This window comes from Bombus bifarius, unplaced genomic scaffold, assembly GCF_011952205.1.
Source record: "Bombus bifarius isolate JDL3187 unplaced genomic scaffold, Bbif_JDL3187 scf7180000008028, whole genome shotgun sequence".
Taxonomy (NCBI): domain Eukaryota; kingdom Metazoa; phylum Arthropoda; class Insecta; order Hymenoptera; family Apidae; genus Bombus; species Bombus bifarius.
Genome location: NW_022884400.1, coordinates 22,996 through 45,589, shown reverse-complemented (window position 1 = coordinate 45,589; position 22,594 = coordinate 22,996). Strand labels below are relative to the sequence as shown.

Genomic DNA, 22,594 nt, shown 5'->3' with positions numbered 1-22,594 from the left:
TAAGATGAATTATAGTTGCACACGCAAACACGAGCAGTTTTCACCGCAAAGGTTACTTTTATGTAATGTTGTACGCGCGAAAGTATTCATTTCTGTTACCACGCTATTGCTGTTTTGTAAATTTTAGTAGCACAACTATCGGTAATGTGCGATAAAACATGCTATATAATAGATAATTGTAAGTGAAATGACAAGGCGATGGTATAAATAGGTACTTCGACGAAAGTTGGTACAAGTATATCTACGATTCTCAGGAGTGGTGAGGTAAGTAGGAACGAAATATACAATAAGAATTGAATTTATATAGAGTATTTTGTTATAAATCTTCCTATGTACCTATAGAAACGTGTTTAATATTTACGAGTATCCAGATTTTTCTATTAAAAGTTATCTGAAATTAATGATTTTCCTGATTTGTACCTTTCTCTTAAGTTTCTCGTAGTCGTCTTATTAACTCAACAGAAATCAACGTTAATTTTACAAAAAGAGTTATGGAGCTTTTTAGCGATTTGCACAAATGAAAATTTTGAAGCTTGTCACTGCGACGAGTTTGATCGTTCTAGTGTTATACTAAACAATTTTCAAACATGAAATTACACAGAAACGTATGTCGATGATATTTGTCATTCCTACGATCTATTTCACATAATCGTGCTTCCTGTCTAATGCAAATTCAATTTATAATACGAACTCGGTTTCCTTTATTGTTGTCAGTCTTTCTAAATCGCCACAGTTTTTCGCTCTTTGTTGCAAAACATTGAATCATAGTGTGAACCAAGTTTCTTTTATTAGATTCATTCATTGTTATCAGTCCTGCGTCTTTTCGATTCGTCACTTTTTTATTTTAGGACGATGACTGGCTTCAATATACTGTTCGCATGTTTGGCGTTAATTGTTCTGCATCCATCGGTTCAAGCGGGGCGCACTAAAGGTTTGCACTTTAAGTTGTCTTTTTCCATACTGCAGATTGCAGTACGATCTCGTCACACAGCCTTTATCAGTGAAAAAAGCGAAGTCACGCGTGACCACATAAAATTGAAAGGAACACGTTTGATTTTTTATTTTCGAGATGGTCACGAAGTTAATGGTCACGAAGTTAATGGGAAAATTCCACCTAAGTATTCGCCTCTTCACCGGTTTTGTTTGTGAAAAATGCTTCGTTAACTTCGCGAATATTCCAACGACTCGCTTCACGTAGAAAACAAACGTGATAACCAGGATAATCGTGAAACAACCAGCGAGGACGAATTAATTCATCACTCTACTGTCAATTCTCTAAATATAATAACTTCTTTCACTATAAATGTTTTATAGCAACCTCGGATGTGCCCTTGCGTCCACCACACTGTGGTTTCAGCAACGTAACGCATACCAGGGTGGTTGGTGGTAGACCAGCTAAACTTGGTACGTTTTATCTATTCCTTTCCTATCAATAATAAGCGATATAATATGAAGGTTGAAATTGAAAGGCACTAAACAGCAATCAAAGTACGTTTCAATTAATTTAAATAATAATACAACGGTTTCATTGGTAGTAACTTTGTTTATTAACTTGAATTATTTCCTCCTTTTAGTTCATGTTAGAAAGAGTATGTTTTTACTTGAAATTAAAAATCGACATACGAGTAATGATACGGATGGCGATGAAAAAGTGTTCGGGAAGAAATTACATATTCGAACTTTAGAGTTTAGTATATTTCAAGTGGAAATTGTATAGAATTAACTAAGTGTTGTTCCATTGAAGTCAAAATTCAATTTCTCTCTTAATCAAATTTCTATTTGAGAGTCTGCATCGTCGAATGTCCAATGGATAACAATAATTTCTAACTCATCACGCGAGAAAAAATTATGTATGTTCACAACTATGTCTATTGCATTTCAGGTTCTTGGCCATGGATGGTTGCATTAGGTTATCCTAATTACACACACCCAGATGCGGGACCAGTATGGGATTGCGGAGGTTCCCTCATATCGGTTAGACATGTTTTGACCGCAGGGCATTGTGCAGATGACGAAGATTTGTACGTGGTTCGTATCGCGGATTTAAATCTAAAACGAGATGATGACGGAGCGCATCCTATTGAAATGGGGCTCGAATCTATACTAATTCATCCTGATTATATTACCGGGCAACCCTTCCATGATATCGCTATTCTTAAATTGGAGAGAGATGTACATTTTCGGGTATGTCGTCAAATATTGTTGAGTTTCTAAAATTTATGCTATGGAGTATTACTACACTATCATTGCTTTTGGTTTCTTATCATTTCTTATCATTTATTTCCTTACTTTTCAGAGTACATACATCCCATTTGTCTCCCCATAGAGGCATCCCTTGAAAATAACAAATTCGAGGGCTATAATCCCTTCGTTGCTGGTTGGGGATCATTAAACTTTAGTAAGTGATATCAGTTTTATGATAAAATGAAATATTTTCATTCTTAAATATCCTTCCCATTTTCTTTGTAGGTGAATCATATACTAACGCATTAATGGAACTGCAACTGCCAGTGGTTACCAACGCCGTATGCGAGAAAGCTTATGAGGATTTTGACATAACTATCATCAATAAAGAAATATGCGCCGGCGGAGACCCTCGAGGTGGAAAGGATGCTTGTGGAGTAATTACATTACAGATTTACTATAAATTATACGGTGTCTGAGGACATGTCAATTCGAATCAACATCAAATCAACGTCTTGAACATAAAAAATAATAGATAAACACAATTTAATAGTTTTGCCCATTTCTCACACATCATTGTGGTCTTTAATCTAATTTCCTTCTAATCTTAATTTTTTTCAAAATACATATAATATATACATTCTAAATTGGAATATTTCAATACATAAGTCAATAATAGATTATTACTGTATATAAGTATAATTTCAATACAATTCGATTGAAATATTTCAGTAACTATGATTAAAAATTTAACAATCATTTCAGGCTGACAGCGGAGGACCACTGATGATACCACAGCAATTCACCTACTATCAAATAGGTGTTGTGTCATCTGGTCATGAATGCGGCGTACCTGGTTATCCGGGCATTTACACGAGAGTCACGTCGTACCTCGACGACTTCATTATCCCAGTGTTGCAAAATTATTAGTATCCCATAAATATCATTTTTCGTGCACGAAAAATAAAGTTGGAATGTATTATTGTGGAGATAAGAGGCAGCTCAGATTTATATTGTCTTTTACGTCAAGAATTATAGTCTTAAAATGCTTGAAATGTTACTTTGAAACGACACTAACTTTTTACGTACGCTATATTTGCACGACTTAGATACGTAGAGACGATAAACGAGCATTTATTAAATTTTTACTAATTATATTTAAACTAATTTTGGTAATAGTAAACCAACTTTCTGAGAAGTTCTGTAAATTTTGTTTTGGATGTATTGAGGTGATGTGTCGTGATCGGGTCGGAAGGAAAACTCAGATTCATCGAACGATAAATGTTTATTCACTCTAATGTCAATGAGTACACTTGACGCAGGATTCGCGATTATATTCGGTTCGCGAATGCGCGGTTATAAGATAGAGCTTGGATAGCTACGATTCGAGATGCGCTGCGAGTGCGGACAATGATTGCACGAGATGTCGAGAGCTTAGATAAGTAAGTAGTAATTAAGTGTAAGTATAACGATCTTGATATGTCGACTCGCGGTAATAGACTGACTTTTTGTCGCGATGCTGCTGCGGAGGAAGACTGCGTTGGGATGTGTCTAAGGATGCTAAGGCGTCGGATTCGTTGAGAAAAGCTTTGGTTCGGAAAGTGAGGAAAATGTACGTTAATGTTTATTGGCTAATTCGTGTTGGTCGTTGGAAAAGGATACTAGCTGCCCTTGAGAGGGTGTTGCTAGCGGGCAGCATCGTACGTGAGAGATAGCAGATTTCTCGTGTGTCCCCGTGGTAGGTGGTCGACTTCGAGACTGATAAACAAAGACTGTTTGTCTCTTTGGAGGACCTTAGCTAAAATAAATCCTAAGATTTATAGCGTTCCTTAGGCTAGCTGGAAATATTCGGTACGAATGTATCGACATCTGGCAATCATCTTGTCCGCAGGTATAGGGTCTTTGTGTCGTGCGTCACGCGACGTAAACTGTTGGGAAGTTTACTGTCAAGTGCCGCCACAGTACCCCCTTACCAGTGATAACGTTTTATACATTTTTTGATAGATCTTACGTGCTACTTATTTAAAACCTGCCTGGAAATAATCAGGAAAGCGAATTCTCCTGCCCGAGCGCGTGGTATACCGACTTCTTGAGTCGTCTTCGCGTTGCTGTGCCCGCTCGGTGTTTTGCGTAGTTGTGGTTTTAACCGGTATAAACATGTCGTGGGTTCCTGCGCTAGTTTCTAATTGTTGTTGTTCGATGTCGTCAGATACAGTAAAAGCGGGTTTCAACCGATCTAGGGAGACTATTACATTTTTATTATTTATTTTGATGGTAAAAGTCTTTTTTCCACGCTGTATAACCTGGTAAGGTCCGTCGTACGGTGGTTGTAAAGGACCTCCGCTCGCGTCGTGGCGTACAAATACATATGGTGCTGTTTCGAGCTCGCGGAACACGAAGGTTTTCTTCTCGCCGTGTCGCGTAATCGGGTGAGGCCTGATTTTCTCTATTTGCTCTTTTAAACGGTTCGCGAATTCCGTATTGGCCTGTTGCATCGTTGGTGCGAAGAACTCAGTCGGTAATCGTATGCCGGTACCGTAAACCATTTCGGCTGCCGTCGCGTTCAGGTCCTCCTTGAAAGCGGTTCTTATGCCTAATAAAACAATTGGTAGGATTTCTACCCAATTGCTCGTATTGTGACATTTTATTGCTGCCTTTAGTTGTCGGTGTAGGCGCTCTACGATCCCGTTGGACGTGGGGTGATAGGCTGTTGTGCGTAAATGCTTGATGCCAAGCAACCGGCACAGTTCATTGAAGAAGTTTGATTCGAACTGGCGTCCTTGATCGGTCGTTATTTTTAAAGTTACGCCGAACCGAGCTATCCATGTGGAGAGGAGGGCTGAAGCGACGGTTGTTGCCTCCATGTCGGCGATGGGAATGGCTTCGGGCGAACGCGAAAAGCGGTCAATACACGTTGGACAATATCGGTAGCCCTGTGAAAATGGCATCGCGATAATGTCTATGTGTACGTGTTCGAAACGGCCTGCTAATTCTCCGAATGTTCCGACGGGCGAGGATACGAGCCTGGTGACTTTGCATCGTTGATACGGGATACATTGTCGTGCCCAAGTCCGGCAATCTTTATTTATGGATGGCCAAATGAAACGCGACGTCACCAGTTTTTGCGTTGCGCGTATCCCTGGATGGGAAAGTCGGTGGAGCGAATTAAATACATCGCGTCGCAAGGATTTCGGCACGCACGATCTTACAATGTTGTTTGATACGTCGCAATATATTTCCGCGTCGTGCTCAGGAAAGCGTATCTTCTTTAATCGTAACGCGGTTGTGTTGGAATTTACGATGTCGCGGAGTTCGTTGTCGTTTTCTTGCGCGACGGCGAGAGTTTGGTGATCCACCGACTTCCCTATCGCGTCGATGCGTGACAGAGCGTCGGCTGCGTTGTTGTCTAGGCCCTTTATGTTTCGAATGTCGGTGGTGAATTGTCCTATGTAGTCTAAATGTCGGAATTGTCGCGGCGAACATTTTTCTAATTTTTGTTTGAACGCTAAGGTGAGAGGTTTATATACATACATATATATATATAGGTCGATATATATTGTAAAGTTTCTGCCTTCTAAGGCGTGTCGAAAATGTTTGACTGCGGTGTATATTGCGAGTAGTTCGCGATCATACGCGCTATATTTTTACTGAGCGGGGGTCAAAGATTTCGTTGCGAATCCTAGCGGTTGTAATTCGTCATTCGCGCGTTGTTGTAATACTGCCCCTATTGCGTAGTCGGACGCGTCTACCGTGAGACTGATCAGGTAGGAGATCCGCGCGTTCTTGTCCGTTACGAATATGCGGCGAGATGCCAAACTGTCGTCGTTTGCCGCTTTTACGGACGGCTGGTCCTGTTTCTCGAATTCCGCGAGTAAGGGAGTGTGCACTTCCTCGCGGTTTCTCGGAACTGTGCGCGATAGTAACGTAGCCCGTCTTGCCGCGGCGGATCGCGAGGGCGCGAACGGCGGCGGAATTGTGAACGCGAGCGTGATTGTGCTCGTGCCCTACGGTGTTCATTGCTTTTTTGCTGGGCTACTAGCGCTCGTATCTCGCTCATAAAGGCGTCGATTCGCGCTAACAGCACGGTGACCGAGTTGATGACGGCTGCCATAGCGTCGCCTAATCCGCTGTCCTGGCCAGGTGGGTGGGTTCTCGTAGGTAGACGGCCTGCGCTGGCCGCGACGATCTGCCCTGATTGCCGGGTGGATTCGTAAATGATATCCGCAATTTGTATGCGGGTTTCCGGGTCTTTGATCTGTACAGAGGCTAGGAAGCTCCGTACGCGCGACGGAAGTCGACTTTCCCAGACGATGAGGATGACATCGTCTGTTAACGAATTGATGGCTTTGCTTCTTAGAACGCGGTAAAATTGAGAGGGCTTCCTGTCCCCCATTTGTTCGTTTTCGATTACATGTCGGAGTCTCTTGGCGTCCGACTCCCCGAATCTCTTCATGAGCTCCTTTTTTACGGACGCGTAACGCCCGGTCGCCGGTGTGGCGTCCAATACGTCTCGAATTAATCTCAGGTGCGACTTGTCGAGATTCGCAATGACGGTCTGGTATTTTTTTTGGTCACACGTGATCCGGAAAGTTTTGAACTGCAATTCCAGCATCTTGAACCACAAGTCAACATCGTCAGGCCAGAACGGTGGCACGCGGAAAGGAGCGTTTATCGGGCGTTTATCGTTGTCCCTGCCGGCCGTCGTACGTTTGGAATGGGCGTTAGTGGTCATTTCGAACTGATTTAGATTAACGGTGTTACGTTTCTCGAGTACTATCACGGTCACCTCTTTGACTGATAACCACGTCGGGGTCACCACTTTGAGGGGATATGTCGTGATAGGGTCGGAAGGAAAACTCAGATTTACTGAACGACAAATGTTTATTCACTCTAATGTCAATGAGTACACTTGATGCAGGATTCGCGATTGTATTCGGTTCGCGAAGTCGCGGTTATAAGATAGAGCGTGGATAGCTACGATTCGAGATACGCTGCGAGTGCGGACAATGATTGCATGAGATGTCGAAAGCTTAGATAGTTATTCGGCTCGAACCGTGTAAGTACAACGATCGTGATATGTCGACTCGCGGTAATAGACTGACTTCTTGTCGCGATGCTGTTGCGGAGGAAGGCTCGTTGGGATGTGTCTAGGGATGCGAAGGCATCGGATTCGTTGAGAAAAATTTTGGTTCGGAAAGTGAGGGAAATGTACGTTAATGTTTATTGGCTAATTCGTGTTGGTCGTTGGAAAAGGATGCTAGGTGGGAGAAGGGGGGCTCGACCGTGTAAGTATAACGCTCGTTATATGTCGACTCGCGGTAGTAGACTGACTTTTTGTCGCGATGCTGCTGCGGGGGAAGACTCGTTGGGATGTGTCTAGGGATGCGAAGGCATCGGATTCGTTGAGAAAAGCTTTGCTTCGGAAAGTGAGGGAAATGTACGTTAATGTTTATTGGCTAATTCGTGTTGGTCGTTGGAAAAGGATGCTAGCTGCCCTTTAGAGGGTGTTGCCAGCGGGCAGCATCCTACGAGAGAGATAGCAGATTTCTCGTGTGTCCCCGTGGTAGGTGGTCGACTTCGAGACTGATAAACCAAGACTGTTTGTCTCTTTGGAGGACCTTAGCTAAAATAAATACTAAGATTTATAGCGGTCCTTAGGCTAGCTGGAAATATTCGGTACGAATGTATCGACATATGGCAATTATCTTGTCCGCAGGTATAGGGTCTTTGTGTCGTGCGTCACGCGACGTAAACTGTTGGGAAGTTTACTGTCAAGTGCCGCCACAGTATCAAGAGAATAATTAAATATTCCACTTAGATCGTATACTTCTTGTATGTACATACAAAATTTTCCCGCTAATCTAAAACACTTCATAAGATAGAGAGCTTCTGGAAATTCGGACACAGAGAGTGCATAAAATACAAGATAAGCCTCGTGTCTTTCAAAATTATTTTTTATTCGCTAAAAACGTCCTGTGTACTCATGCAATCACATGCAACCTCGAAACTTCACTTATTTTTTATCACTTTCCAATTCAATACACTGTTTCTGCATTTTTGACTATATGTAAGAGAAATTTCCATTCAGCCAAAGGTATACTTACAGATTACAGATTCCTATACGACTCAGTAAAAATTTATCCGCACTCCAGATAGTTAAAACTTCTGTCGACCGTATTGACCCATCTGCACTCTTCGTATGACGTCATTATCTGTTCAGTGCTGCTGTGTAGGTTTCATTGTGTTACGTCAATTCGTTTGTGACCGTTGCGCGAGTAATGGCGCTTTGCAATGGTGATTTCCGCAGGAAAACAATGCAGGATGCTGTAGGATTCGTTTCTTGTGGTTCGGTAATGGCTTTGCAATGGTGTTTGCAGGATGATTCGTTTCTTGTGGTCGGAGGCTATGTTTGATGCCTATATTTAAAGATTTAATGCACATTATGGAGAAAGTGTTTTGTCACGAAGTGTGTTCGAATGGGCACAAAAGTTCAAAGAAGATCGCACAAGTGTTATGAAAAAACAGCTGGACGCCCGTCCACATCCACGATGACAACATTGAACGTTCTCATGAACTTATGCTCTATGGAATAGACGAGTGACACTGGATAATGTGGCAAATCATTTGCAAACCAGCCACGGCTCTGCTTATGCAATAGTGCACGACAGATTTGGGTTTTAAAAAGTTTGTGCGAGATGGATGCCGAAAAAGCTGATGAAAAGGTGAAGACGACGATGCATTCGTGGTTCGCAGCTCAGCCCAAAACATTTTTTAATGAGAAAATACGAAGGTCCTTCAGCAAATGGACAAGGTGTATACAGAAATTGAGTGATTAAATAAAGTGATACATCAAAAAATGTTGTATGTCTTTTTTGACAATTGCTTAAAATAAATTCTACACCGACAGAGCGGGTAACTTTTTACTCATCCTCGTAAGACACTTAAATTTCCAATCTATTATGATGAATAAAAGAGCTTATACTATTAAATCTAATTGTATTTTGTTGCATGAGAGTACACGTGTATGTGATGTACATTACCTTTATATCCCCTTGAATGCTTCAATATTGCGCATATATACTATATTTTGTACAGCTTCTATAAAATTTTGTATGTTTGTTTAGGCTGTTAATCTAGAGGCTGGAGTACAAAGAAGTGGCACAATGATGTGGGCTGATGACATTTATAATTATCAAGGAATCACCCCTACATTCGCTCAGGTATATATCGTTGACTATAATGTATTTAACATATATGATTGTTAGAATATTAATAATTAATTTTTAATTCTATCAGAATTTTAATGAAACTGTCCCTTGGGAAGGAAGAACTGATACCTTGATATCACGGTTTGTACATCCTATATATACGACAAATTTTAGAACATTATATAACGAAGAACCAGATCGTCGTGGCCATGTGATGTGAATAAAAGGACTTGAATTTGATGATATTTTTATAATGTTAGATAACATAACTAAGTATCTTCACAGTAAGATAGGATGACATGGTTTACATGATCTTAATGTTGTTCACTTGAGCGATGATATTATAAAGAAAAGTGTAATATCACAGGTAGGATGATTCATAATTTAGAACTACTAACTCATGTATGTATTAAAAATTAAAGAAATATATTAAATTTTATAGGATATTTATGTTTAGTAACCAGTAATTCAGAGATTGGTATTCATGGTTACTATAACGAGGCTGTAGAAACGCACCCTTTCTTCTTTGCAAATGGTCCTGTATTTATGTCTAAGCCGAAACTGGAACCTCTGAATAATTTAGATTTATTCTTGTTATTTTCTAAAATACTTATCTACAGTATACCATAAGGAATGATACCGTATCACACCTAATCAAGTGCCTTAAGAAACATCAACAGGATATCACAGTAATCCCTTATCGACTGATATGTAAGTAAAAGTTATGTGTCATTGTTATACACAGTTATGTGTTATTGTTATACACAGTTATTTATCATTTTCTATTAATTCAGTTGTAGCCACTACAATACCTATGACACTGGTAGTAATTATAAGAACAATAATGATGTTCTATAAGAGGAAATGATGATTAGGAACAAAAACTTACAGGTAAGTCAAAGTATATGTTATTTGCCATTTGAAAGGAAAGTTACTAACTTAGAATTTTTTGATAAATAATAATTGTGCAAAATATATTGGATTTCAAATTTGTCAAAAATTGAAATTTAAGAAGCATTATAATAATATAACATTAATATTTTGATTTTTCAGGAGATATCATGCGATGGATGGATAATATGTAAAAAATATTAAGCAGTATATGAATTTTCATATTGCGTAGAGATAACAAAATGAATTTTAAAAAATGTCGACATGGTAATAAGAAATAGCATCTTGACAAAGAATATATAAACACAGTTTCATTTTTTATAAATAAAAATTTGTTGTTCCAGATTTTGAAATATAGTGAAACGTTTAATTAGTATCTTAATATCTTTAAATAATTATTATTTTAGAATCAATTGTAATTGTATCATACGTACTTTTGAATTCGTGCAAGAACATATGTAATTTTGAAGTAGTTATTATTAGGAAATTGTTAGACGCGAACAGTATGCGAAAAGTTAGTATGTAGTGTAATAATTATCAATCAAAACACAAGAATTAAATTCTTTAGGAAAAAATTTCCGGAATTTCTTATTTACATGATTATAAAGAAATCCATAATAAAAAGGAGCTGCTTTCTAATACTTCTCTTCCTTGTAATGCCTACGTTAATAATAACGAGGTTCGACTTTTTGTTTTTAGAGGGATACTGGGAAATTTGAAAGTACAGTACCATTGGGAAGAAAAGCACGATATTGAAAACGATATTTGCAAGTAAATTTCCAAAAAATCTGTTTTCAAAATTTCGCTTTCTATTTCACATTAAAAGAAAGGGCTGCCTTCTTTTTCTGCAAGACAAAACAAACATTCTGAATCTCGTATCAATGAATGATGTCAATAAGTTATTTTTCTTTTCAGATTGAACAATATTCCAGATTTATTCATAATTTCATACTACGCGAAGAATAGACTTTCATAGGTATATAAAGGAAATATTAAGTATAGGAAAACTCTTTTTCGTTGTAGGGGACATATCCTTCACGGTTGAACACATGTATTTTTGAACACATATAAATGAAAAAGTACTCTTATGGAGAAAAAGAATTGATACCTTCGATTGACATTAGATAATGTATATAAACTTATGAAAAATCACTATCAGTTTGTATTTTAGGTGCACACGCAGATTTGTTGGAGTTCTTATAAAATGTACTTCCTGTACGAACGTTTTATTCTTCCAAATTTTACGATACTATGTCTCATATAATAACTATATGGATTAAACGTAATATAAATGATCCGAAAATAGACTCGAACGACATTAATTGTCTTTCTATTTATACCAATATCGAGAATACAAGTAAAGCTGGAGCAATAGTATGCAAGAATGGACTATTTATTATTTTAAACCAAATCATAGCATATTCAGAATGCACAGTATTATCATGAAATGTAAATGAATCAGTTGTAAACGAACGATTTTACTGTAAAATCATTGCCTCCTTTTTTTCATCTGAAATATAGCAGCAAGTACTCATTCTTTTAATATATAATAAAACGAGATATCTTTATAAAGTCACATATGTCATCACTGGTAACTGTTGTCTCGTATGACACCAAATATACCGTTAGTATGGAATGATATTTTTATGAAGATATACTTTAATGATAGATTTTATGAATGAAACGTTATATAAGAAAAATTATCTCTTGTTATTCTATGAAGTGTAGTAGCTAATGAAGATTAATTTTACGAAGTATTAGAGCAAAAGAGAATTAAAAAATTAAAAAGATCTAAATAAGATTGTTCGTGTGGCTTAATTATCTCAATTCTGGTACACCACTTGTTACATTCCAACTAATTAGCGCTAAACAATAACTTGCAAATATTAAAGATATTAACACCTTAATATTAACACCTAAAGGTTTTCAGGAAATTGTATAATATTTGATTATTGTATATCTAGTCATTGATTGATAAAATTTCTTGTATAAGCATAGATCGAGGTTGACGTCATACGCAGATTGCATTACAGGTATCGTTTTAATTTATTTTATGGCTAGAATCATTTGAATATTATACGAATAATTATTTCCATTCGAACGATTAATAAATCACGTACCTATAAAAGATATATTATGAAAAAGACGTGACGAAACAAAAAAATATTGGGAATTCCGTTGTCATTAATTCCGTTGCTTCCTAAGATATTTGCTCGATTCCGGGAACGTGGCAACGAAGGGAATTCCATTCGTAGGAAAATACGGAGCATCCGTGGCTAGAATATGGCAAAGAAGAGATTGATTCCCGAAAAAAGAGTAACGATGTGTCAGTCTCTCTCTCGAGTGCGTATATATTATATACAGAGATGTACGACATACTGTTAACGTATGATAGCGCGAGCGTGAAGTATCACTGTTGGAGCATTGCGAAATTTTCGTAAAAATGGGCATCGTTGAGTGGCATCTCTTAGTTAACCATCAAGCGTACAAGTAGAAGATTCTTAAGATTTACGTGATTGATTTCTGATAATTCGGTGCCTACAAATCAATGACTTTTAAGATGAATTATAGTTGCACACGCAAACACGAGCAGTTTTCACCGCAAAGGTTACTTTTATGTAATGTTGTACGCGCGAAAGTTTTCATTTCTGTTACCACGCTATTGCTGTTTTGTAAATTTTAGTAGCACAACTATCGGTAATGTGCGATAAAACATGCTATATAATAGATAATTGTAAGTGAAATGACAAGGCGATGGTATAAATAGGTACTTCAACGAAAGTTGGTACAAGTATATCTACGATTCTCAGGAGTGGTGAGGTAAGTAGGAACGAAATATACAATAAGAATTGAATTTATATAGAGTATTTTGTTATAAATCTTCCTATGTACCTATAGAAACGTGTTTAATATTTACGAGTACCCAGATTTTTCTATTAAAAGTTATCTGAAATTAATGATTTTCCTGATTTGTACCTTTCTCTTAAGTTTCTTGTAGTCGTCTTACTAACTCAACAGAAATCAACGTTAATTTTACAAAAAGAGTTATGGAGCTTTTTAGCGATTTGCACAAATGAAAATTTTGAAGCTTGTCACTGCGACGAGTTTGATCGTTCTAGTGTTATACTAAACAATTTTCAAACATGAAATTACACAGAAACGTATGTCGATGATATTTGTCATTCCTACGATCTATTTCACATAATCGTGCTTCCTGTCTAATGCAAATTCAATTTATAATACGAACTCGGTTTCCTTTATTGTTGTCAGTCTTTCTAAATCGCCACAGTTTTTCGCTCTTTGTTGCAAAACATTGAATCATAGTGTGAACCAAGTTTCTTTTATTAGATTCATTCATTGTTATCAGTCCTGCGTCTTTTCGATTCGTCACTTTTTTATTTTAGGACGATGACTGGCTTCAATATACTGTTCGCATGTTTGGCGTTAATTGTTCTGCATCCATCGGTTCAAGCGGGGCGCACTAAAGGTTTGCACTTTAAGTTGTCTTTTTCCATACTGCAGATTGCAGTACGATCTCGTCACACAGCCTTTATCAGTGAAAAAAGCGAAGTCACGCGTGACCACATAAAATTGAATGGAACACGTTTGATTTTTTATTTTCGAGATGGTCACGAAGTTAATGGTCACGAAGTTACTGGGAAAATTCCACCTAAGTATTCACCTCTTCACCGGTTTTGTTTCTGTAAAATTCCTCGTTAACTTCGCGAATATTCCAACGACTCGCTTCACGTAGAAAACAAACGTGATAACCAGGATAATCGTGAAACAACCAGCGAGGACGAATTAATTCATCACTCTACTGTCAATTCTCTAAATATAATAACTTCTTTCACTATAAATGTTTTATAGCAACCTCGAATGTGCCCTTGCGTCCACCACACTGTGGTTTTAGCAACGTTACGCATACCAGGGTGGTTGGCGGTAAACCAGCTAAACTTGGTACGTTTTATGTCTTTCTTTTCGATTAATCTTTCCGTTTAATTAGAAGCGATTTACTATGAAGCATGAACTTGAAAGGCACTAGCCAGCATATCAAAGTACAGTATGGACAGAGATCGAAAATTGTTAGGGGAGAAATTATATGTTTGAACTTATGAGTTCCGTATAATTCAAGTAGAAATTATATGGAATTATCTAATACTTGTTATTACATTGAAGTCAAAATTTAATTTCTCTTTTAATCAAATCTTTATTTGAGAGTATTTGTACGTATTGTCCTTTGCATGATCGAATATCGAATACATAATAATAGCGTTTAACTCATGACGCGAGAGGAAATTATGCATGTTCACAACTATACTATTGCATTTCAGGTGCTTGGCCATGGATCGCTGCATTAGGTTATATTGATTGCGATGAACCAGATGGAGAACCGTTTTGGGGCTGCGGAGGTTCCCTGATATCGGCTAGGCATGTTTTGACTGCAGCACATTGCGTAGAAATTTTTGGATTGTACGTGGTTCGTATCGGGGACTTAGATCTAGGACGAGATGATGATGGAGCGCATCCTGTTCAAATAGAAATCGAATATGTACTAGAACATCCTAATTATACTAACGGTACACACCATGATGATATTGCTATTCTTAAACTGAAGAAAGATGTTCCATTTTCGGGTAAGTCTTCAAATATTATTGAGTTTCTAATATCTATGCTACTGGGTATTACTGAAGTATCATTTCGTTAAATTTCTTACTGTATATGTATATTGTATTATAAAACGTGTAGAATTCTTCCTTATACATCTCGTCCCTCGTTTTCTTCACTATGATTTATTTCCTTACTTTTCAGAATACATACGTCCTATTTGTCTCCCCATAGACCAGCCCTTACGAAATAACAACTTCGAGGGTTTCCATCCTTTCGTTGCTGGATGGGGAGCGGTAGGATATGGTAAGTAATACTAATTTCATAACAAAATGAAATTTGTTCCAGTTCTAAATGTCCCTCTCATTTTCTTCGTAGGTGGAAATTTGAGTGACGCATTACTGGAAGTACAAGTGCCAGTGATTAGCAACACCGAATGCAAGAAAGGTTATTGGCCAATTGACAAGCAGCGTATCACCACAAAAGTAATATGCGCCGGCGAGAAAGGAAAGGATGCTTGTCAAGTAATTAAATAACAGATTTACCATAAATTATACAGTATCTGATGATAACTCAATTCGAATCAACGTCAAATCGAGTTCTTAAATATTGGAAATATTATTAAAGTTAACTTAAGACTTTTGTCCACTTCTCACACATCATTATTATATTTAATATAATTTCTTTCTAATCTTAGTTTTTCTCAAAATACATATAACATATACATTAAAAATTGGAATATATCAATACATAAATTAATAATAGATTGTTACTGCATATAAGTATAATTTCAATATAATTCGATAGAAATATTTCAGTAATCTTGATTAAAAATTTAACGATCGTTTCAGGGTGACAGCGGCGGACCACTGATAATACCACAGCAATTCACCTACTATCTAATAGGTATTTTATCCAGTGGTCACAGGTGTGGCACTGCTAGATTTCCCGCCGTTTACACTAGGGTCACGTCGTACTTTGACGACTTCATTCTGCCAGTGTTGCAAAATTATTAGTGTCTCATAAATATAATTTTTCGTGTACGAGAAGCAAAGCTGGAATTTATAATTGTGGTGATAAGAGCCAGCTCAGACTTATTGTTTTGTATGGCACGGATTATAGCCTTAACATGCATGAAATGTCACTTTGAAGCGACACTAATTTTTTAGACACGCTAAAAATGCACGACATAGAGATATAAAAATGATAAACGAACATTAATTAAATTACTATTTCCGCTTCTTCTTTTTTGATGGTAATAATAAATCAACTTTCGCAAAGCTTTTATAAATCTTATTTCTGATGTATCAAGAGCATATTCCACAGAGAACGTTTACTCTTTGTATGTACATGCAAAATTTCGGACTACTCTGAAACATTTCATAAGATAGAGAGCTCCCAGAAGTTCCAGAAACAAAGATAAACCTCGCGTCTTTCAAAACTATTGTTTTCCGTTGAAAATTTTCTGTCTATTCCTGAAATTACGCGAATCCTCGAAATTTTACTTATTCTTTTATCACTTCCTAATTAAATACACTCTTTCTGCATGTTTAGCTGTATGTAACAGAAATTTCCATTCAGCCAGAGGTATACTTATACATTACAGATATTTACAAAACACTTTAATTCCCAATCTATTATGATGCATAAAAAAATTTATAATGTTAAATCTATTCGTATTTTATTGCGTGTAAGTATAGATATAGTGACGTACATTATCTTTGAACGTATATTACCATTACTCCGTTGAATGCTTCAATATTGCGCATATTTACCGTATTTTATACAGACTTTGTAAAAGTACTTTGTATGATTCTTCAGATTATTAATCAAAATGCTGGTGCATAAAGAAGTGGTACAATGATGTGTAGTCTAGTGTCATTTGTGAATATCAAGGAGTCTCCCCTACATTTGCTCAAGTATATATCTTTGACTATACTCTATTGAAAATGTATAATTATTAGAGTATGAATAATTAATTTTTAATTCTATCAGAATTTTAATGAGATTGTACCTTGGGAAAAAAGAATTAATACCTTGATATCATATATACAATAAATTTTGGAACATTATACAATGAAGGGTCAAATTATCATGGTCATGTGATTGGAATAAAAGGACCTCAATTTGATGATATTCTTAGGAAGTTAGATAATATAACTAGGTATATGATATTCACAATAAGATAGAATACCATAGTTTACATGATCTTAGTATTGTTCATTTAAATGATCATGGAATAGCAACTGTTAAGTTAGACAGCATAATAGATTTTACAAACTATGTTAACAGCTCTGATTACAAATCTGTGGTTACCTCCCCAAGATTACACATTTTCTCCAATTCTGGTATGTTGCTTCATCGTACGAGCTATTAAGTCTATTTAAATTATTAGTAACAGATTCCTTTTTCTGCAACTCAAAACAAAAATTCTGAATCTCATATGGATGAATGATGTTAATAATTTGTGTCTCTTTTCAGATTAAACAATTTTCCGGATTTATTCATAATTTCGAAGAATATACTGGTATTCAAAGAATGAGGAAAAGAATGGACCAGTATAGGAAATCTCTTTTTCATTGTAGGTGACATATACTTCATTCATTGCATGGTTCAACGTATTTTTGAACACATGTAACTGGGAAAATTCTTGTGTGATTTAAAAAAAGGAGGAGAATTGATACCTTCGAATGACATTAGAAATATTTCAATATAAGCACCATTGTCGAAGAATTACAAGATTTTCGTAAAAGTGAGCATGAAAAAGTTTAAAAACATCTCTCATCGTGACAGGTATCTCTCAATTAGCCGTCAAGTGTGTAAGTAAAAGGGTCGTAAGATTGATCGAATTTGGTTTTTGATAATTCTGTGACTACAGATCAATCATTTTTAAGATCAATTAAAGTTGCACTTGTCACACAGGTAAACAGTTTTTATAGTAGAAGTAACTTTTATGTGATGTGTTACGTACAAAAGTGTTTATTTCTGTTACCATGTTATTGGTATTTTACAGATTTTAGTACTAGAACTATCAACATGTGATGTTGTGCTATATAATATGTGCTACACTGACTGAATGTGCTATATAATACATAATTGTAAGAGAAACGACAAAATGATGGTATAAATAGGTACTTAAAGAGAAGTTGGTACAATTGTATCTTAGTTTTCCAAGAATGATGAGGTAAGTAGGAATAGAAATAATAAGATTTGAAATAATGATCTATTCCGCGTGCTTGTGCTCCTTTTCTAATGCAAATTCAATCTACACGAACCAAGTTTCCTTTATTGTTATTAGTTCCGCGTCTTTCTAATTCGCCACAGTTTTTAGCTCTTTGTTTCAAAACATTGTGTAGTATAAATAGATAGTTCGACGGGAGTTCTTACAAGTGTATCATCGTTTTCCAAGTGTGGTGAGGTAAGTAGGAACCGATATACAATAAGAATTGAATTTATACAGAGAATATTGTTATAAATCTTCCTATGTACGTATAGAAACGTGTTTTAATACTTACAAGTATCCAGATTTTTCTATTAAAAGTTATCTGAAATTAATGATTTTCCTGATTTGTACCTTTCTCCTAAGTTTCTTGTAGTCGTCTTACTAACTCAACAGAAATTAACGTTAATTTTACAAAAAGAGCTATGGTGCTTTTTAGCGATTTGCACAAATAAAAATTTTGAAGCTTGTCACTGCGACGAGTTTGATCGTTCTAGTGTTATACTAAACAATTTTCAAACATGAAATTACACAGAAACGTATGTCGACGATATTTGTCATTCCTACGATCTATTTCACATGATCGTGCTTCTTTTCTAATGCAAATTCAATTTATAATACGAACTCGGTTTCCTTTATTGTTGTCAGTCTTTCTAAATCGCCACAGTTTTTCGCTCTTTGTTGCAAAACGTTGAATCATAGTGTGAACCAAGTTTCTTTTATTAGATTCATTCATCGTTATCAGTCCTGCGTCTTTTCAATTCGTCACTTTTTTATTTCAGAAAAATGATGGATCGCAAAGTGTTGTTTGCATGTTTGGTGTTAATTACTCTCCTGCATCCATTAATTCACATGGTGTCTGGCGAAGGTTTGCACTTTAAGTTGTCTTTTTCCATGCACTTCAGATTCTAATACGACCTCGTCACGGTACCTTCGAGCTATTTCGAAATTTTACGCGTTTGTTAATTAGCACCGAAAAGAAAGAAGCTACGCAATACCACATAAAATACAAACGATTTTTATAATTTTTTATTTTCGAGATGGCGACGAAGTTAGTGGCAAAACTGAACTTAATTATTCACGTCTACTTCCCCGGTTTAGTTTCCAGAAAAAGATTCGTTAACTTCGCGAATATTCCAACGACCCGTTTTACGTACAAAATGAACGTGATAAACATTGCATCACGTCAATGAAAACTATTGGCGTAATGCCTAAGATAAAGGTGCAAAGATATTCTCGGAATTTCCAATGACAACTTTATAGATTTCTAGTTTAATGTCAGTACTGCACTTGAATCACTTTTACCTAACTGTGTTACATACTGTCGCTGAGAATTTTCCTAATTGCATAAAATGATTCACTAAAAATTGTCCTGAATTCCTAAGAATTTATTTACCGCAAAACTGAGAAAGTGTTTATTTAAAAAATGAGGTTGAAGGTAGTCCTTTTCTTTCAAGTATGGCTAACACAATATCTAATCAATTAAAACTTTATATTTTCACGTCGAAAGTTGCCTGTTGGGCAATCCGGTAGACTTGATCGGCTTTTTATTTCGAAAGTTGAGTAATCGATGTCGCGTTCTTACGTATCTTCGAACTGTATAAATGTATATACAATAAATAACAATTTTAAAATTGTTTGATCTAGAATGTACAACACCGAACAATCAAACAGGCAACTGTCTCAACATTAAAACATGTAACCCTCTGCAAGAAATACTGCAGACACAGGGTCATACAGCTACCGATTTTTTGAGGCAATCACTATGCAGATATGGGGGCCATGATCCGATCATTTGTTGTCCAAACGATCCAAACAAGGAGAAGAGAGGGATTTTAATAGAAACTGTGTATAAGTACGTGACCTTGCGTCCACCATATTGTGGTTTCAGCAACGGCGAGCATACCAGGGTGGTTGGTGGTAAACCAGCTAAGCTTGGTACGTTTTATCTGTTCCTTTCCGATTAATAATAAGCGATTTACTACGAAGAATGAACTTTAAAGGTACTTACGCGAGAGAAAATGATGTATGTTCACAACTATGTCTATTGCGTTTTAGGTGCTTGGCCGTGGATCGCTGCATTAGGTTTTCGTAATCCCCAAAACCCAGATACTGAACCAGAATGGAAATGCGGAGGTTCCCTGATATCGGCTAGGCATGTTTTGACCGCAGCACATTGTGCAATACGCAGTGACTTGTACGTGGTTCGTATCGGAGACTTAAACCTAAACGAGAATGACGACGGAGCGCATCCTATTCAAATGGGATTCGAATCTAAACTAATACACCCTGATTATACTCCCAATATACACAATCATGATATTGCCATTCTTAGATTGGTGGAGGAGGTGCCATTTTCGAGTAAGTCCTCAAATATTGTTGAGTATATGCTATTGAGTATTAATGGAGAATCGTTTCCTAAAATTTCTTACCGTACACACATATTGTATCATAAAACATGTACTATTCTTTCTTATACTTTTCGTCATTCATTTCCTTCACTTTCATTTGTTTTCTTATTTTTCAGAGTACATACATCCCATTTGTCTCCCCATTGAGGAGTCCCTACGAAATAAAAACTTCGTGGGCTATAACCCCCTTGTTGCTGGATGGGGAGCATTAAGATATAGTAAGTGATAACAATTTTACAATAAAATTAAACAGTTCCAGTCTTAAATGTCTTTCTCATTTTCTTCGTAGGAGGACCACGAAGTGATGTATTAATGGAAGTATAAGTGCCAGTGGTTAGCAACGCCGAATGCAAGACAGCTTATTCCAAATTTCCTAATGCACCTATCACTGATGGTGTAATATGCGCCGGGTATGCTCAGGGTGGAAAGGATGCTTGTACGGTAATTAAGTAACAGATTAACAACAAATTATACGGTGTCTGAAGACGCATTAATTCGAATCAACATCAAATCGACGTCTTAAACTTTAAAAATAATGGATAAACACAATTTAATAGTTTAGTTTAATATTTAATAGTTATTTAATAGTTAAATAGTTATGGTATTTAATCTAATTTCCTTCTAATCTTAGTTATAGCATAATTATTTCAATATAATTCGATTGATATATTTCAGTATCTTTGATTAAAAATTTAACGATCGTTTAAGGGTGACAGCGGCGGACCACTGATGATACGATAGCAATTAACCTTCTATCTAATAGGTGCTGTGTCTTATGGTCATGCGTGTGCTGTAGCTGGATATCCTGGTGTTTACACTAGGATCACTTCGTACCTCGACAACTTCATTCTCCCAGCGTTGCAATAATACGATTATTACTGTTCCATAAATGTCATTTTTCGTGTACGAAAGGTAAAGTTGGATTTTCTTATTGTGGAGATAAGAGACAGCTCAAATTTATATTGTTTTTTACGTCAAGAATTATAGTCTTAAAATGCATGAAATGTAACATCGAAACTACACTAATTTTTTACGTACGTTATACTTGTACCACTTAGATACGTAAAGATTATAAACGATCATTAAATAAATTTCCATTAATCATATTTATACTAATTTTGATAATAATAAACCAACTCTCTGAAGGTTTCTATAAATTTTCTTTCTGATGTATCAAGAGCCTGATTAAATATTCCATTTAAAACGTATACTTCTTGTATGTAAATACAAAATTTTCCGGCTAATCTAAAACGCTTCATAAGATAGAGAGCTTCTAGAGGTTGGGACACAGAAAGTTCATAAAATACAAGATAAATCTCGAGTCTTCCAAAACTATTTTTTATTCGCTAAAAATGTCCTGTATGCACATGCAATCACGTGCAACATCGAAACTTCACTTATTTTTTATCACTTTTCAATTCAATACACTGTTTCTGCATTTTTGACTATATGTGTAATATCAAAAAAAAGGGGGGGGGGGTATACGCTTGGTCTATCATATATTTAAGTTTGAGTTTTCTCGGGATAGTATAAGTTGTAAATTTAAGATATAAACTAAGAATCGTAAGAGTGCTGGGGAAGAGAGAAAGAGAGAGAGAGAGAGAGAGAGAGAGAGTGTGTGTGTGTAAGTAAGAGGGTATGCCTTGGTGACGTCAAAGCCAAATGAGTAATGGAGTGTTGAGGCTCAGTATTTTTTGACCTGGGAAGATAGACGTTGTAAGCCGAGTGTTAGACGTAGGAAAATATTTTTTTTTATTATTATTTATTAAAATTACAATGAATTCTCGCGTTGAGAATTTTCAGTAATTTTTCTGGCGTGGCGCAATAACATGGCTAATTATTTATAATAAGTTAATACTTGTTATAGATAAGTATAATTTGTAGTCAGTTTTTGGGTATTGCTTGTTAAAATAAAACTAAACTTCACTTCAAATAGAACATCCTTTCTTGTCCTTACTCTAGACTATTTAGATACTACATATGTAAGAGAAATTTCCATTCAGCCAAAGGTATACTTACACATTACAGATACTTACGAGACATAAACTCCCAAACTATTGTGACGAATAAAA

The 22,594-nt window shown here is 36.3% G+C and overlaps 1 protein-coding gene and 1 pseudogene across 1 annotated transcript in view; both read left to right on the top strand.

The window, feature by feature from the left end:
* The window catches only part of LOC117207359 (venom protease-like), a 37,565-nt gene that overhangs the window by 273 nt on the left and 14,698 nt on the right, over window positions 1–22,594 (top strand). Inside the window, exons 2-7 of the mRNA XM_033447517.1 lie at window positions 212–264; window positions 849–931; window positions 1,315–1,404; window positions 14,618–14,920; window positions 15,096–15,197; window positions 15,270–15,415. Of these exons, the coding sequence (XP_033303408.1) occupies window positions 212–264; window positions 849–931; window positions 1,315–1,404; window positions 14,618–14,920; window positions 15,096–15,197; window positions 15,270–15,415 (777 nt within the window). The remainder of the gene's footprint in view (window positions 1–211; window positions 265–848; window positions 932–1,314; window positions 1,405–14,617; window positions 14,921–15,095; window positions 15,198–15,269; window positions 15,416–22,594) is intronic.
* Window positions 18,813–21,646, top strand: LOC117207342 (annotated as a pseudogene).